This window comes from Manis pentadactyla, chromosome 12, assembly GCF_030020395.1.
Source record: "Manis pentadactyla isolate mManPen7 chromosome 12, mManPen7.hap1, whole genome shotgun sequence".
In the NCBI taxonomy this organism is placed as follows: domain Eukaryota; kingdom Metazoa; phylum Chordata; class Mammalia; order Pholidota; family Manidae; genus Manis; species Manis pentadactyla.
In genome coordinates, this window is record NC_080030.1 from 41,748,261 (window position 1) to 41,766,331 (window position 18,071).

At 38.9% G+C, this 18,071-nt stretch overlaps 1 protein-coding gene across 14 annotated transcripts in view; it reads left to right on the forward strand.

Moving 5' to 3' along the window:
• Nucleotides 1–18,071, forward strand: part of SYNE1 (spectrin repeat containing nuclear envelope protein 1) — a 419,767-nt gene that overhangs the window by 192,781 nt on the left and 208,915 nt on the right. For all 14 annotated transcript variants that reach the window (XM_057489084.1, XM_057489085.1, XM_057489094.1 and 11 more), the window contains 8 exons: nucleotides 181–386; nucleotides 1,422–1,577; nucleotides 4,763–5,054; nucleotides 5,861–6,033; nucleotides 8,319–8,628; nucleotides 9,779–9,943; nucleotides 13,822–14,178; nucleotides 17,900–18,036. In XM_057489084.1, the coding sequence (XP_057345067.1) occupies nucleotides 181–386; nucleotides 1,422–1,577; nucleotides 4,763–5,054; nucleotides 5,861–6,033; nucleotides 8,319–8,628; nucleotides 9,779–9,943; nucleotides 13,822–14,178; nucleotides 17,900–18,036 (1,796 nt within the window). The remainder of the gene's footprint in view (nucleotides 1–180; nucleotides 387–1,421; nucleotides 1,578–4,762; nucleotides 5,055–5,860; nucleotides 6,034–8,318; nucleotides 8,629–9,778; nucleotides 9,944–13,821; nucleotides 14,179–17,899; nucleotides 18,037–18,071) is intronic.

The window sequence follows — 18,071 nt, forward strand, 5'->3', positions numbered from 1 at the left end:
TTGATTATACACAGTGGCGAACATTGTTCTCACTCCAGTCTTGGTGAAGACTTTCTTCCTCTGGACTCTGTTTTACTTCTCTTGCTCCATCTCAGCTCAGAATTGTAATTAATGTTCCCATGCAACAGGGTCTCTGAATAAATGCAGATATTTTATATTACCCTTTATTTCCTGAAACAGAACATTTTGGACTCAGTCAGCGATGGGCAGAGCAAGCTTGATGCCGTGACGCAAGAAGGACAAACTTTGTTTGCACATCTGTCTAAACAAATTGTCAGTAGCATTCAGGAACAAATTACAAAGGCTAATGAAGAGTTTCAAGCATTTCTGAAGCAATGCCTTAAAGACAAACAGGCTCTTCAAGATTGTGCTTTAGAACTTGGAAGGTAGGTTGTTTTGATAAACATGGAATTCATCATACACGAAATGTTTTCAAAGACTTAGAGAAGAGAACCATTGCAGATAATCAAGTAGTATTTGAAATTGTGAGCTTAAATTACAGTAAGCTTTGGTCTGAAGTTCATATCAGGATAATAATTGATTGCTCAGACTCTGATGGTTTCATTTGACTATATTTTCCATATAGAAAAGTTAAATAATTATATTCACTAGTACTGTAAACAGTATAAATGCATATTATTGTTGTTTGTGGGTTTTTTTGTTTTTCTATTTGGTTAACTCATGATATTAGATTAGAGCTTTGACACCCAGGTTTTAGCCAAGCCAAGTCTTTTCCTTGTGTCCACTTCTGCTGGGTTGGAGTCATGGCAGAAACACCTGTTGAATTTGTGTGAATCAAGATTCCAATCAGGAATCTGTATCAGCAGGGGTGAATACAAAATCAGAAGGAAAAAAAAAAACTTATTGCTGGGGGAAGAGGATGTCAGTAAGATCTGAATATCTTTCTGGTGGCAGAATCGTTTGCCTGACTCTTGTCTAGGTTTCTCTGAAAACTTAGATTGTTTTTAAAAATGTAGAGCTTTGTGCTCTTGTGCTATATTCAAATCCCTGTAAGATTCACAGACACAGAAATGACTTTTCCTTCATTTCCCAGGGCTTCACTGTCCCACTTGTCCATTGGGACTTGTCCTCTTGTCCCAACTATGTAGTAAGATACAAAGTTAACTGCACATTTTTATGGGAATGTAAATTACTAATAATTACCAGCTATGATTAGCAGGAAATCAATTCAGCATGATAGGGCAATTCCTTTTCTGCTTGCATCTCTTGAGACATTTCCATGATTTGTCATTTTGTTACTGAAATAAATGATCATTTGAATGGGCTTATTGTTGGGTTTTCTTCCATCCATGAAAATTCATGAGACCTTAATTGCTGTAGATGTTGTGACCTCAGACATTAGAACTGGTTGTTATAATGAGTACATTAGAATTTCTCTAAGGTGCTTTTCTTTTCTTTAGCTTTGAGGACCAGCACAGAAAACTGAACTTATGGATCCATGAAATGGGTGAGAGGTTAAGTACAGAAAACTTAGGTGAGAATAAACAGCACATTCCTGAGAAGAAAAATGAAGTCCATAAAGTTGAAATGTTTCTGGGCGAATTACTGGCTGCAAGGTATGGTGCGGAAATGAAAAAGTCCTTTCCCTCCTAACAAGTGTTTGTCTGTCTGGTCGGCAGGTTATTTGGTTTGGTTGTTAGTTGGTGGTGGTACATGTTTCTATCCCTGAATGTGTGGAATACAAATGACTGCACCCTGTTTTCTATGGCACTGTGGTATTATCCTAGGAGAGCATAAGGCTGGAGGTAAGACCTGGTCTGCATCCCAGGTCTACCTCCCTTTGCTCCACAAATTGGACAGGCCACTCATTTCCTGTATTTATTGATATTAGCTTTTAAGCATTGTGTTAATAATATTTTCCCCTCAGGGGTTATTATAAGGCTATATGGTGATTATAAAGATATTTTTCATTTATAAAAATGATGCTGTAGACCCCAATTTCCATATATTCTTCACACAGTTCAGCCTCTAGCTACATTTCCAGTTGACTACCATCCTCATAGTATTCTTAGTAAAGGAAAAAGTAGGGTCACAGAGTCTGACTGTCTAGGAGGTTCCTCTTGTCCACTGCAGTATTTGTCTCTTGTTGCTTCCAGACTGAGCAAGTGTTTCTGGCTCCTTTCCCAGGCAAAGGTCTCTGGCTTGTCTTTTGACTCCACCGCCTTCAGGGCTTTGCTTCCAAAATTCATGCTCCACCCCTGGCATTTTCAGTTGCTTCACTGGAAGACGGCACATTTTCCATCCGGGGAGTGCAGCTTGACCCAGAATTCCTCTGCTCTCCTCTTAGAACAGACGCACTTCTCCGTGAAGCAGCAGTGGCCAGCCCCCAGCCTGCTTATGCAGACAAATCAGCAATAGTGATCAACTGAATGAAAATCATCTAATTCAGATCATCTTCATTATCTGCTTCTCCTGAGTCCTTTTTTTGGTCAAACCTGCCTAGTTTCCCTTGCCTTGAAAAGCAAACCTGCAAACAAATGCACACACACAACTCACACCGACAGCTGTTCCGGGTGTGCTGGTTTGATGACTGTTTTATAATTTCCCTGGAATGCTCTTGTCCTATCTCTGTGAGCCCTTACTGTGGAGTTAACTCTTTGTTGACTCTGCACCCCGATCCCCAAAGGTGAGTTCCTCAAGGCCAGGGACCTTTGAGCCTTCATCACTGTTACACAGTTGACCCCCTGAACAACATGGGTTTGATATTTGTGGATTCATCACAGGCAGATTTTTTTTTTCAATAAGTATGTTGGAAAGCTTTTTGGAGATTTGCAACAATTTCTTTTTTCAAAAAGAAAAAGCATTTGCTTTTATCTAGCTTACTTTATTGTAAGAATACAGTATATAATACATATAACATGTAAAATATGTATTGATCGACTATTTATGTTATTAGTAAGGCTTCCAGTCAACAGCAGACTGTCAGTAGATCTGGAGGTGTCAAAAGTTAATATGTAGACTTTTGACTGCATAGAGAGTCGGTGTCCCTAACCCCTGGGTTGTTCAAGAGTCAACTGTATTCCCATTGTCTAGTATAGTGCCAGAAAAATGGAAAATGTTTTCTAAGTTAACAGAATATTAACTATATAACCTATTTATAACTATAAATAATAACCATATAATCATTCTAACCATATAACCTTCTGGAAATTACACTGCAATCTAGTCTTGTCTAGATACAGTATAACATAGCCAGGCCTACTTACCTCCTTCTTCCAAACTTTTAAAATGACTTTACACATTCTTCTTGAGGGTGCCTTGCTGATATTCCAGGACCAGATGCTAAGAGGCCTTCAGTGTGTTTGCCTCAGGTCCCTTCTGCCCGGTTACCGCTGCGGACAGTCCCACCACACTGTGCTGGGCACCCAGGCCCTCCAGCTGGGCCACCCAACTTCTCACTTGCTTGCCTTTGCTCCCTCCCATCCCCTGGGTTTTTTATCATAATATTTCTAGTACTTCAAATGTCTTGGAGGGATGCCCTGTATTTTTTAAAAGTATCTCAGACTTGAGAATCATTAAATTTTTATCATCCACGAAGCAATTCTTCTTGTGGTAACAAGTTATATGTTAGCTTGAATTATTACTTAACTTACATCCTTGCTTAAGCCATCTTCTCATCTCACCAGATTATAAGAAGTATATTTTATTTGATTTTACTTTTTATTTTTTTAATTAGTTTGTATTTTATTTTATTTTTTATTTTTTATTAAGGTATCATTGACATACACTCTTATGAAGGTTTCACAAAAAAAACAATGTGGTTACTACATTCACCCCTATTATTGAGTCCCCACCCATACCCCACTGCGATTACTGTCCATCAGCATAGTAAGATGCCACAGAGTCACTACTTGTCTTCTCTGTGCTACACTGTCTTCCCTGTGACCCCACACAGACCATGTGCACCAATCATGATACCCCACAATCCCCTTCTCCCTCCCTCCCCACCCACCCTACCCTGCCCCTCCCCTTTGGTAACCGCTAGTCCCTTCTTGGAGTCTGTGAGTCTGCTGCTATCAAAGTATATTTTAGAGTCAGGAACCCCATAAGCACCCATGAAATGGCCTTTTGAAAGAAACTTTTTTTCACTTTATATCTGCCAAATGATATCTTGGGTCCTGAGGGTGTGAGGTGAATGTAATATCCTGGCTTCTAGGTGAAAGCCGTGTGGACAGAGCCAGACAGAGTAGATGAGGTGATAGAGCAGCGCAGGCACAGGGGACGCACAGAAGGGGACCCTGTGCCCTCCATCCTCTCTGGAGTCATCTCAATGCTCCCTGGGGCTATGATGCCTGCTGAGATCTGCAGGGCCAACTAGAAAAGCAGAGGAGAGCAGAGTTTTCACAAAGGAGGGATCTCCATGTATGTGCAACAGAGCAGAGTATCGGGGGAATTTCAGGTTGCTGTGTATGGTTAGAGCATTAAATAGGAATGGAAAGATGTGCGAGACGGCTTGGTGAGGCAGGTCTAGGCCATGTTTTGAAGCAAATTCCTAGTAATATAGTGGGCTTGGATCTAGGCTCAGTGTAGATTGACTCAAATCCCCTAAAGTATATCAACTACCTGATGTAAAGTATATCAGAGAATGTCAGCAGCCTGCCCTGTGAAGGTCACCAAGATCTTCACTTTAAAGGCACATCAGCTGTGAGCTCTTATCTGGTCACTGCTACAGTATCAATGATCATTTGTCACTCTGCTACACTCCCAAGTGTCATAATCAAGTTTTTTAATGTTTTCTTAGAGAATCTCTTGACAAGCTTTCCCAGAGAGGGCAGCTTCTCAGTGAAGAAGGCCATGGCGCTGGGGAAGAAGGACGCATGTGTTCCCAGCTCCTCACTAACTACCAGAACGTTCTCCAAATGACCAAAGAGAAACTGCGGAGCTGCCAAGTGGCCCTGCAGGAGCACGAAGCCCTGGAGGAAGCCTTGCAGAGCATGTGGTCCTGGGTAAAAGACATTCAAGACAGACTGGCCCGGGCAGAGAGCACTGTTGGAAGCAAAGCCACCGTGGAGAAGCGGCTGTCACAAATACAGGTACGCGTGGCACAGTGGGAGGCCAGCCAGACATCTGATCCATCCACCAATATTTGAGTTGGGTCCTAATTGTTCTGTGAGCCTCTAAGTGAGGAAGATGTGGGCAAAACAGAGAAACTGGGCAAAAAAGAATATGATATGGAGAGATCATTTTTCCCCTTTGTAAAGAAATATTTTTGTTGAATAGCTTTAAAATAAAATTTAAAATTCCATTTAGTATATAGTCAGCAAATGTTGTAGAATACCTTCCTGCAAGCACTGTGCAACAAGTTGCTAAGAAGAGAGATCAAAGTGAGTCCTTGCTTTCTAGGAGTTCACGGTCTCGGGGGAAAGGCCGTCCTGTGAATGGTTTCTTGCAGTTGTGTGTGTGTGCAGGAGCTGTGACTGCACAGGCTGGTGAGGGCTGAGAGCACACAGGAGACTGTGGTCAATGCAGGTGACCTTGAAAGATAGGAATTAGCCAGGCAATGAGAGTAGGGAATGGTTAGGTTTTTGACAAGCACGTTTTCCTTTTCAAAATAATTTATTTTTGCTCTGAAACCAACGTTCAGCAAAGTTACAATTTCTAGGCTACTGGCCCAAAGTTTTCCAAGAATTCAAATTGGAGTTCATTTTTGAACTCCCTGACTCCTGATGTGTAATATTTAAGTAAAGTATTATACTGCAGTCAGGTCCAGAGGTTGCCGTTCTTGCTTCCATTTTAAAGCAACTTATCCCCCACCTTGAATCTCATGGGAAACATAACCGGTTTTAAAAATACCAAAGTTTCAGTATCCCTATTGACAAGTATTCCCTCTTCCTCATAGGATATCCTCCTGATAAAAGGCGAAGGAGAGGTCAAGTTGAACATGGCCATCGGCAAAGGGGAGCAGGCCTTGAGAAGCAGCAACAAGGGAGGTCAGAAGGTGATTCGAACTCAGCTCCAGACCCTCAAAGATGTGTGGGCTGACATCATGACTTCCTCTGTCCATGCTCAGAGGTACAGACCTGTTTTTAGTGTTTATTTGCCTAAATAAAACTCAGTGGCTTGGTAAAATGAACGTGCCGAAGGTATCCTATGATGGAGTTAACAAGCATGTTAATTTAGCTTGTTGCATGTATGCCTGTTTCTGCCTAGAGGGTACTTTCTGTACAGGCGAAGACTGGTTTTGTTTGCTTGCTTGCTTGCTTTGCATGTGTGTGTGTGTGTGTGTGTGTGTGTGTGTGTGTGTGTTTAATATTTATGTCTCCCACAGTCTCTCTCAAGGAATCTTGCACACAATATGGGCTCAGCAAGACACTACCTTTCAGTTCATCAAAGCAAGGGTACATACTGTCTTAAGAATTTCAATAACTTTGCCCTTTTTAAAGGAACACACAGGAAATTGTTATTAGCAACTGTTGTGCTTAAGTATCAATCATTTTCTCAGCCACAAGTAATATCACCCGCACTGAGGTTGTGGAATGTGTGGGGAGTTTTTGGTTGTCACAGTGTGGGGGCTTCCCTGGCACTTGGTGGCTGAGGCCAAGAGAGCCAGCATCCTGCAATCTATGGAACATTCTCACACAATCAGTGGGCAAGCAGTTGACAGCTGCCCGATGCAGTGCCCCTGTCGGGAAGCCCTACACCAAGATGCTGATGAGAGAGCAGAGGGCACTCATGGTTATGCCAGGTGGTGGCGGTGGTGGTATATTGATGAGTAGGAAGTTCTCACCTCCCTCTCTCTTTTGAGTATCCACAATGACCTTCAGTCAGAATTATGCTAAAATACGTCCAGGACCCACATTCTGGAGGCTAGATGCACTGTTAGATCACTGAAGAAGTGCGTGCTCATTAGGAACATAATAAGTAAATGCATAAAAGATTAAAGTTCATCACAAAACCAAACAGCACTGCAGTTACCCACTGCTATGTAAGCCACAGCCATGTGGTTACACTGACATTTGGGGGGTTGTGTTTTGTTGTGTTTCCTTTGAATATGGAGCACAGGTGGTAACTCCCAAAGTCAGCTGGACTTGGAACCTTAGTAATAACTGATAATGGTCAGCAAAAAAAAGAAAGAAATCAGACCCCCTGGTTCTGTTATTCTGTAGAGTCAGTTGCTGGTGCATGGACTAACTGCCCTGTGCTTGGCAATAGGCCAGTTTCATAAAAGTGAGCAGGAATGTTTTTCAGATGTTGGAATAAGATGTTCAATAAAGAAGCAGCTTCAAGTCCTTGATTCCCCTCTTTCAGTAAGAAATGAATTTGACAACTACATATTGAGCAATAGCAGTGCTCCAGTTATCATGCTAAAATAATGAAAGAAAACAGAGTAGTTTTGCCATCTAAGTGCTTACAGGCCAGGGTAGGATACATTCCAAAGACTGTGACTCAGATTGTGTTACTAACACACTGTGAGACTGTAGGAAAACGCAGGGCCGGGGTGGCTTCCAGACAGGTAACATTGACTTGTGTTTTCTAGAAGTTTCTTTGAGTAAAGGATAGGATTTTAAGATTTGTATGATGAGCTTTCTATTGCTATATAAGGAACAATTTGAGCAAATTCTGAAAGTAACATTTACTACAAATATAACTCCAGATCAGAGGATTGCATTCAAACGAGGTGGAAGGGGTCACTGAAGGTGAGCTTAGAATAGTTCATAAAGCTAATTATGCAGGTAAATGCCAGTCTGGAAAACCTTTTACTTGACTCTCTGGAGAGCTATTTGCTTAACCATTATTTATATAAATTATGTGACTTTATTTCTTATAAATACATTGTACCTTCCTTCCTTCACACATAGAACACAGGAACACTAAGCATCATGCATGTATATCCTAAAGTGAAAATCAATCCAGTGATATTATTTAACCAGAAAGAATACCTTAAATTTTGAATTCCAGTAAATAAATAATTATCTGATTTCAATAAGTTAAACCAAGTCCAAGAAAATTAAGAATATATATTAAATAAAATGTAATCGATGCCCATTACTAATGTTTTAACAACATAATACATAAATGTATTCATTTAGGACAATTAGCACTTAGAAAACAAATCTCCAGATGCATACATAACTGTAACATCTTACCTCAAATTTTGACATAGATTTATTTTTGTTTGAAGAAATTATGTCATGGGTCAGAGAAATAATATTTCTCTCAGCACTTAAAATCTGTTTTTCACTGCCTGCAGTATAGCACTCAGTAAAACAGCTTACAAGGACTCAATGCCCTCCTAATTGGTTTTCAGTGGAGATGCCAAGACAACTTATTTTACAATATGTGACATTTAATTCTAGCACCTTGGAGTCTGTGATTAGCCAATGGAATGACTATCTGGAGTGGAAGAACCAGTTGGAGCAGTGGATGGAATCAGTGGATCAACAAGTAGAGCATCCTTTGCAACTGCAGCTGGGTCTGAAGGAGAAGTTTTCCCTTCTGGACCACCTTCAGTCCATTGTATCTGCTGGGGAAGATCATGCCAAAGCCCTGCACCGTCTCACTGCAAAAGCCAGGGAGCTCTACCGGAAGACTAAGGATGAGTCTTTCAAGGAAGCAACTCAGGAGGAACTGAAGACACAGTTGAATGACTTAGTGACTGTTTCCAAGGTTAGTGCTTTGTATTGAAGATGAAACTTCAAAGATCAAGTAAAGAATACCCTGTTGGTTGAATTAGAGGGAAATTGGCTGCTCACTCTTTTTGTACTTGTGAGCACGTGTTAATGTAAAGAAATTTCTCACCTATGGCTCTCCATGAGTTTTCACTTCCTGCAATCTTGGGATTATTTTTTATTCTTTGTTTTTCATCTTTCTCTGCTTAGAATGTTCATCAGCCCATTTCTTTGCAAGATTGTCTGAGCCTCAAACGTCAGTGTTGAAAATTCTTTTCCTTTTACTGCCACTTATATTTGTTTTATGAAAAGCAAGTCTGTTTAACACCCAGATTTCAATTGTGTGCAGTGTTTTGTTCATTTATCAGCCTGGCAAAAATTGCATTTCCCTATTCTCTGTGATGTAGGCTCCTTCATATAATATCAAGATTTTTTTTTCAACTGTTTCTCTAAATCTTTACTTTCCTCCATCATCTTCCTTTTGTGTATGTTAAAGAAATTAACAGAGATTTTTTTTTCTTTTTTGGTTTTCCTTTTGGGAACTCTCTTTGTATTATAAATACTGCAATTTTTAACATATTTGATAGTTTATCTTAATTTTTATTTTGGTAATAATTAAGAGAGCTATGACTCTAGAGTCAGAAGGACCTAAATTTGAATTCTGGCTTTGACCCTTTTTTGGATGTGTGACTTTGGGCACATTATTTAACCTCTGAATCTCTCCAAGTGTTCTTTCCTATAATATAGGGATAATAATTGTATCTATATTGCAGGGCTGTTTTGAAGATTAAATAGGTAAATGCATTTAAAGTGCTGAGCAAAATACTGTACCCCCAAAAATTGCCTGAATAAGAATAACTATCATGAGTATTACTAAGTGGCTTATCAATGAGAGATGTTAGTCACCATTCATTAAGTATAGATTTTTATTCAAAGCTAGACTAAAGTAAACTTAAAGGACAATCATTGCTACCTCCACGTCTTTCAATGTAATTGAGATTTGCTCTTTTCATTTTAAGTATTAAACATAGAGACCATTCAGGGATAAGAATGAAGTCTTCTGAGATCTTTAAGACACCTGTTGTTTTGTCTGACTTCATAGTCTCAATAACGAGTACCACTGACATTGCCTTTTCTTTGTTTACTAGGAGAAAATGAGGAAAGTGGAAGAGATTGTGAAAGACCATCTGATGTATTTAGATGCCGTCCAGGAATTCACGGATTGGCTCCATTCAGCAAAGGAAGAGCTTCACCGGTGGTCAGATATGTCTGGAGATTCTTCAGCCACCCAGAAAAAATTGTCTAAAATTAAGGTCAGAAAATGGACAGATATCATAACTTCATTGTTTCATTGGTTCTTGAGTGTGACATACCTATGACGAAGATTCCATGGGTAAGAGTCTATTATTTAGAATGTTTCCTCCTTACTTGCTATTTGTTGGTGTTTAATACCTTGCACTTCACAAATTATAGACATAAGAAAAAAAAGGAATTTAAAACACTTCAGACTTGAGAGCAAAATGGAACATTGTCTGTGTATGCTTCTGTATGCAGTTGTGCTTATTGCTGTAGTCGAGAGGCTAGGAAATACATGCCAGCTGGGTGGACTCCCAGTCCACAGATAACCATTTTTTAGCTCAGTGGAAGAAATTTTATAAAGTAACTTAGTTAAATATATGTGGACAATAGCTTGGTAATGGTGTTCTAGATATTTTATTCTGCTTTCCTAGCCAGCAGTACAACATAATGGAAGATAGTACTTTAAAGGACATTAAAATTATTACCTACTTTACTCTTTATAAGGGCAACTTAAAAGTTAGAAATTCACATATCTGAAGGAACTGGAACAAGTATATTCCTAGTTACTTGAATATTAAGTTGTGATAATTTTCCCCCAATAGAAATAATAGGTTTTAATATAAAAGTTAAGCAATAATGAAATCCTTAATAGTTTAGTTGTAGATGAGGAAATGTTGGGACTAAATAGTATAATTATGGTCAGGAATTTAAAACTGATTGTGTTCTGTTCCCTGATATCAGAATATAATAATCATAAAAATAGTAGTTAATGGTAACAATAACAGCTATATTTTGAGGATTTACTTTTAAGTGCTTAGGAAGTATTATCTTATTTAAATCTTAAAAGGACTGCATAGGTTTTAAACATAATCACATAAAGCCACTTTTTAATTATGTAATTCTTTGATACATTTGTATGACTTGATACATTTCCTTGGTGGATTTCTTACTGATATTTTAATTTATTCATCCATCCACCCATCTGTCTGTTTATTCAACTAGGGTTGTGCATCCCTCAAGGAGCTTGCAGTACAGTAGGGAACAGTGGTGCCCAAACTGATTTTTATAAAATAATTCATTAAAGTAATGATAGCTCACTCTACTTTTAGAGTCCAGGCTGCAGAATGAGACCCTGACACTGCATCCTGCCTCTGCTGACTTTTCTAGAGTGACTTTGGACCAGTCACTTGATGTCCTCAAGCCTCAACCTCTTAATTACAAAAATAACAATAACAATACCTGCCTCACAGAGTAGTTTGAAGACCATATTAGATCATGAACATAAAACATTTAGTATCATGCTTGATTGATAGAACATGCTCAGTAAGACGATCCACTGGATTTGGCAACTGAGTGATTTAATTGGCTATAGAAAGACAGGGTGGGAAAAGTCAAGGTACCAGTCAAGACTTTGCCTAGAGTCTGCAGAGCTCCCTCCATCTGAGGAAAACAAGCACATGAAGAGGAGACATGTTATAGAGGAGGGAAGATGAGGAATTCAACTGTAACAAGTGGAATTTGAACTGCCAGGTGGTGCTGTCCAGGAGGCAGCTGAATGTTCAAGTCTGAATTTCAGGCTAGGAAGCTGGATTGCAGACACAGAAGTGGAATGATCAGCATCTAACTTGTAGTGGAAGCCATCAGAGTGAAGTGAAGGCCACAGGACTGAAACCTGGGTGCTAGCAATATTTAAGGATTTGAAAGGGAGAGGCAGAAAGGAGAGGAGAAATAATAATAAGAGGCAGACCAGGAAGATGTGGTGTCCTCAAGGCCCCTGGTGGAGGAAGTGGTCACCTTCACAGAAGCAGCAAGAGGCGGCCATTAAGAGGAAGTCAAAAGAATGCCCACTGGACTTGGCACTTAGGCTATTTGGTAGTAGTCATAGCCAGCCATTTCCATAGACAGCTGAGGCGAGAAACTGAATTGCATGGGCTCGGGAGTGAATGGCAGAGTGTAGACAAAATAGCAAGGTTGGGCTAATGTTTTGAAATGCTGATAAGGGAAAAGTAAGATAGTCCTTTAACAAAGGCTCTTTCCTGGGTTGCCAAGCGCTCTTTTTTTGAAATGCTTTTATAAAATACTTTAAAAAATACAGGAAATGTAAGGAACTTGTGAAAAAATTTAAAGTTTGGGAAGGAAAAAGTGAAGCTAGGCAGGGTTGCCTCTCCGAAGTCCAGGACAGGTCTGAATGTAAGCTGGTGTGCCAGTGAGGAGAAGCTTCGAGGAAATAGCGAGCACCCCCTCTGTACTTCAGTGTCCGTGGTCCCGACCCCCAGGAACAAGCCACTGAGAACAGGCGACTTCAAAGCCAAATGTGTGTGTGTGTAAGAGTGTGTATTACCCATGTGTGTATGTGCATAAAGTGTCCTTAAAGAGTTAAATACAAGACAAGGAAATACATACAAAAAGTCATTTCGAAACACTTTAAAATGATGGTATCCTTATTCAAAATCTGGATGAGTGGAATTAGCAATGGCATGTACTGAAATGTCCCATTTCATCCCAGAGAAAACTGGGATGATGCATAAGGGAGGATTTGGGGAAACTGATTTTTGACAGTTGATATGCTCGGAACTCCAAATTTGAAATCACTCATAAAGGCAAATTATAAGTATTTATGTCTAATGGTTAGATATAGCTGTTCTTCAAAAGCTGTATTCTTTTTTTTACCTTCCAGTCACTGCTTACTATATGTACTGATAAATAAGGAAGGTTTTTAGAATCCTGTTGAAGAAAGGATGAATATGTATGTTAAATGTTAACTGAGTAAAGATTCATGTCCTGGGGCTTTGGACTACTATATATTAAATACTTATAAATGACCTTTGCTAAACTATGAGAAGATATATTTACTTCAAGATAATCTAATGAAATGTGAACTATATTATATAGATTAGTTAAGACAGTTTATGCTTAACATCATTTATCAAGCATGCTTCTGACTTAACACCCCTGTTAATTTTTAATTTATTTGCATTTGAAGTTTTTTCCCAAATACTCTTTTCCTCCTGTTTAATCCAGGGAAGAAGTCATACTTTTGTATTAAAACTAACAAAATTCTGACTTTAGCAATAGATATGTAAATTTCTAGGTACCAGATGATGAATTCAGTGAGAAAAATTTCAAAGTATCTATTCTCATAAAGAAATGCCACTGTTTTAGCTAACAAGCAAAGCATGTATTAGTTTCCTCTTGTCCTTTAGTGGCTTTAAGCCTAAAAGTAAGAGCTAAATTATTAGATTTCTAGTGAGATTGTTAATTTTTTATAATTTTTAAAGAAATAATAATAAATGAACCCAGTCTAAAGGTTACTTTGAACTTTTAAGTATGTCTATGAATTATCCTTTTAGTTACTATGCAAATGTTTACTTAAGGCACTGAAGTATTTGAAACTGAGTAGGACTCATTTGTTGTGAAGGGTCAGCCTGATTGCTAGAAGATCGGAAGCGTGATTTCACCCACATCTTGTGGAAAAAGATGAAAATGGGAAAGAGGCCATGAGCAGAGATCAGTTGTGTTGCAATCCTTATTCCCCTGTCTCTCAGGGAGAAACATGGATTCACATACTTATACGGACAACACACCGCAGGCAAATATTTAAATCACTATCGAAGCAGTCTCATGTGTTCAAACAATGCCTGATTTCAGGGCCCCTGTTCAGCCTGTTTTAGGATGTTGCAGACTCCTCAGTTTATATTGCCACCCGCCTTGGCACTCACCCTAGTTCTCTACTATCATAATGTAGGAGTGGGCGGATGGATGGATTCTGGTTCCTTGCGGCATGCTTGCTAAAACTTCCTGGCAGGACAGGGTCCCCCTCTGTCCACATTTGGAAACTCGCAGCCCAGTGACTCACAGCCTCCTCGGTTACCATGGTGATATTCCATTACAGGAGCTGATGGATTCCAGAGAGATTGGTGCAAGCCGCCTAAGCAGAGTGGAGTCCCTGGCTCCTGAGGTGAAACGGAGCACGACTGCCAGTGGGTGTGAGCTCCTGGACACGGAGATGCAGGCCCTGCGTGCCGACTGGAAGCAGTGGGAAGACAGTGTAGTCCAAACGCAGACCAGCCTGGAGAACCTGGTTAGCCAAATGGCCCTTTCGGAGCAGGAGTTCTCAGGCCAAGCTGCCCAACTGGAGCGGGCCCTGGAACAGTTCAGTGCCCTTCTGACCACCTGGGCACAGGAGTTAACTCTCCTGGAAGGCAAGAACACAGATAAGGAGATAGTGGAGTGCTGGCAGAAGGGACGAGTAAGTTGGCTTCCGGTTTTCTGTTGGTGGTTATGCTAAAAATTTTGTTTGGTTCTCATTGTTGCAAAGAAAATCCTTAGTAACTAAAAAAACATACAAATTTCAGACTTAGAAGAAATAAGTATTTACCTAATTAAATTTGCAAATCTGATCCATTTCTTTTCTATAAATCCAACCATTATAAAAATAAAGAGATAGGGGAGAAGGAGTTATTATTTACTGTAGGAAGCACTTCTTGTTGATGCAGACATTTTACTTTCATTCTCATGGTGTAAGAGTTTGTAATATTGCATTCAGCCATTTAGTCTGAAAAATGGCCTGTGGGTAGAGGCATAAATAGACAGAGAGTCATAGCTGTTTTCCTGCCAGTGAATTACTTCCAACAATTAAATGATTGAATTTATAGCTTTGAAAGAAATATTTGGTAATATCTCAAAGCACAAGAAATAGTTTTCACCCTGGTCTGCTCTTCTCTGTGTGGCTTTGGCAGCTGTGCTTGAATTAACCCGTTAACAGAACTCCTGTGTCATGCTCACGGGTTGCCTTCCAGACGATTCTTTTTTTAAACTAATGACCACTCTTTCAGTATGTAAGGAAGGGAAGCATAAAAAGGATTATAAAGTCTGGGCAGAAGCTTGAAGTCCTCTTTCTTTCAGTGTTAAATGATGTCTTGGGAAGCTTTGATATGTGCAGTTTTATAATCCTCCAAATAGTGGATGTCCTTAAAAGGAAGTTTTAGTAAACTTCTCCATTTCTATTTATGTTATAATCATTTCAAAACAGGTCCCGCCAGCAAGAAAGTCATGTAGTATTTTCAACATTGTCTTGTTTTAAATCAAGTATTTGAAACAAATATATCACCCCACAAAATAAAACTTCATAATCATCTTTATGCTGTTTTATTTACAGTGTTCCTCGGTCATTATTTATTTTTCTGATATCTTTCCTGTCCTTTACATTTAAGCACCAGAATAAGACATAGAAAGCAGTAGTGTAAAACAGGGACAAGGACATTGGTAATTGTTCCCCGTGATCATTATTATTCACTCTGATATGAAAAAAATCCATTGTAATGTTTTTGTTCTGTTTTGTTTCCCTTCCTTTCCCTACCATTAATATGAAAGAAATTTGTAAAAATGAAGATTTGGTGGTATTCAAATTATATTACTATTCTGTGCTATCATTAATTTTTGCATTGATACTATTAGTGAAAATAATAATATAATGATAATATAAAAGTAAACATCAGTTTTTAATTGTACCAACAACAATTCAAAAACATAGACCTCTGCTTATCGAGTCTATTTCCAGATTTGACCCCAGACCCCATGCTTTGGTTGATAATACTGTATTAGTTCTCAATACTCAGCTTTCTTTTATTTCTAATAATGGTATTTTATCTAAAAAAGGAGATAATACATGTTCTCACCACCAAAAAAGAGATGGTAATTATGTGACAGGATGGAGGTGTTAGCTAATGCCATGGTGGTAATCATTTTGCGATATAAAAATGTATTAACACATTGTGCACCTTAAACTCATGCAATGTTATGCGTCAGTCATCCCTAAAGCTGGGAAAAATATTACAATTTTTAAAATAGGTGAAATACTTCCACTGTTAAAATATGCATAGGAAAAGTTTTGCAAAGTAATGGAATTGCCATTTCTTTTGCTTATGGCATTGTTTTGCTATTAGGGAGGGTTTGTCATTGTTGACAGTCATAATAATCATCACAAACCTTCACAAGTATTTACTTTCTTTTCTGCAATTAAGTCATGATACTCAAGAATCTTTTACAAAATAAAAATAGGTTATCATCTATAAACTATATAAAGCCACATTTAAAAAAATATCTTGTTCACTGTGCTTGCAAAGCTCATATCTCTTAATATCCATTGGACTATTAGTGTTGCAAATTTAGCAATTTATTACCCTATTAAACCTCTAAGGGAAAAAATGCATTTCAGGTCTTAACTGAAACAGCCGTATGAAGCCAGATATTCATATAAAGAAAGACTCTACTAAAATGCTTTAATATTTGGTGAAGTTATAGAAATTCTTTTTAAGTATAAAATTTGGGAAAAATCTTTTCACTTTTCATGAACCCCTCATTCCTAAGTGACTAATTCGAATCTTTGTTTTTTGTTTTTACTTTTTAGGTGTGTGGTTAAGTTCCTTTAGTTCTTATAATGTTATTCCTTAAATAAAATAGTCAATATGTTGTGAAATAGGAGTGACTAGTTTAACATTCAGAGTTTCAGGAAGAGACTTTCTAGTTGGTATTTATGAATTTTGTAAATAAAAGTATTTTAGACTCCTCTCTCCCAGACACTAAGCTAAATAAAGAATTTAGAACAAAGAGAACACCATCCCTCCTCTCAGTTTCATAGTCTAGGAAAGACTAACAAGTTCCAGACCAGTGCGGATGCTCAGTTTTGATGATGCCAGCAAGGTGCTGTCTGTCCTCAAGGGAGAAGCCCCTAAGAGGTGGGGAAGAGGGCAGAGGAGCCTCAGAGGAATCTGTATTGAGCTGAGTCTTGAAGTATGATTACCAGTTGACTGGAATCTGTGAGGTAGAGGAAGAACATCAAGGTCCAGAATTACTAAGGAATGAGAAAACAAGAGAGAAATCTGGAGAATGGGATTCAAATTAAGAAAGTACTTGACCTTTCCAGAAAGAAATGATGAAGATGTAAATGGGGGCTGTAAGAGTCAAGATACAGAGGGAAAGAGGTAACAGGTTAAAAATGCTGTCCAAGCCATGGCAGGGACCAGACCCCTTGCCTCTTGCATGGAGTGAGAGGGGAAGTGGGTGAGGCCAAGATGATGCTTAGTGTTCTGATTTAGATCAGTGGGAGGACAATGGTGCCCTTTACAAGCACAAGGAATGCAACACAGACCTGGTTTGTTGAGAGGCATGGTTTTCCTACAAATCTAGGTCATGCCTTGATAAACATCTCTGAGAAATATAATAGTGACAGCGACAGCTACCTGAGTACTCACTCATCTTCTTGTGCCTCCTCCTTAATTATTTTTTTACCTTGGTGATACCATTATCCACACAGTCCATTTAAGTATTTAGCAGTCATTTACCTGCTGCTTTTACTATGAGGCACTTATCAATAGGCCGAGAATTGTGTTCACTTGAGATCTCTTTTGCTCCTTGTGACAATCCTGCAAGAGGAATGCCCTCCTTTCAAAGCACCTTGTGTAACTCAGTGGACCATGCTCTTGATTTTAGAGGTGTACTTGTCAAGTCCCAAGACTTTATTTTGGATTAAATATTCACACTGCCATAATTATTCACATGTCTTTGTCACCAGTTCAATCGTGAGCTCTTCAAGTACAAGAATCATGTAGTCATTTTAGGGATCTCAGAGCTCAGCAAAATAATTGGCACGTAGCAGACATTCAGCAAATATTTGATGACTCTTTTTTTTCCTCTTTTCTTTTTCTCGTCCCATTTTAAATTATTTGACAACGACTCAGCAACGTTTGATGCTGGAGTGCCTATCCGTGCCTAGAAAAGAATGAAAAATCAGTCAAGTGCTATCACTTGCCATGGGGAATCCTGCAAAGGAGCCTCATTTCTTTACTGAACCTACTATATTGGTTCCTCCCCCGCTAACAATTTACAATATGATTTGTGCATGTAGAGTATGAGGGTGTGGAAGTTACTCAATTTCAATGCTTGCTCCTCTCCTTTGTTGTTTCTAACAGGAGATACTAGATGCTCTACAAAAAGCAGAGCCAAAGACAGAGGATCTCAAATCGCAGCTGAATGAACTCTGTCGATTTTCTAGAGACCTGAGCACCTACAGTGGGAAAGTTTCTGGCTTGATTAAAGAATATAATTGGTAAGCATGAACCTCATTGGTATTTAAAATATTTT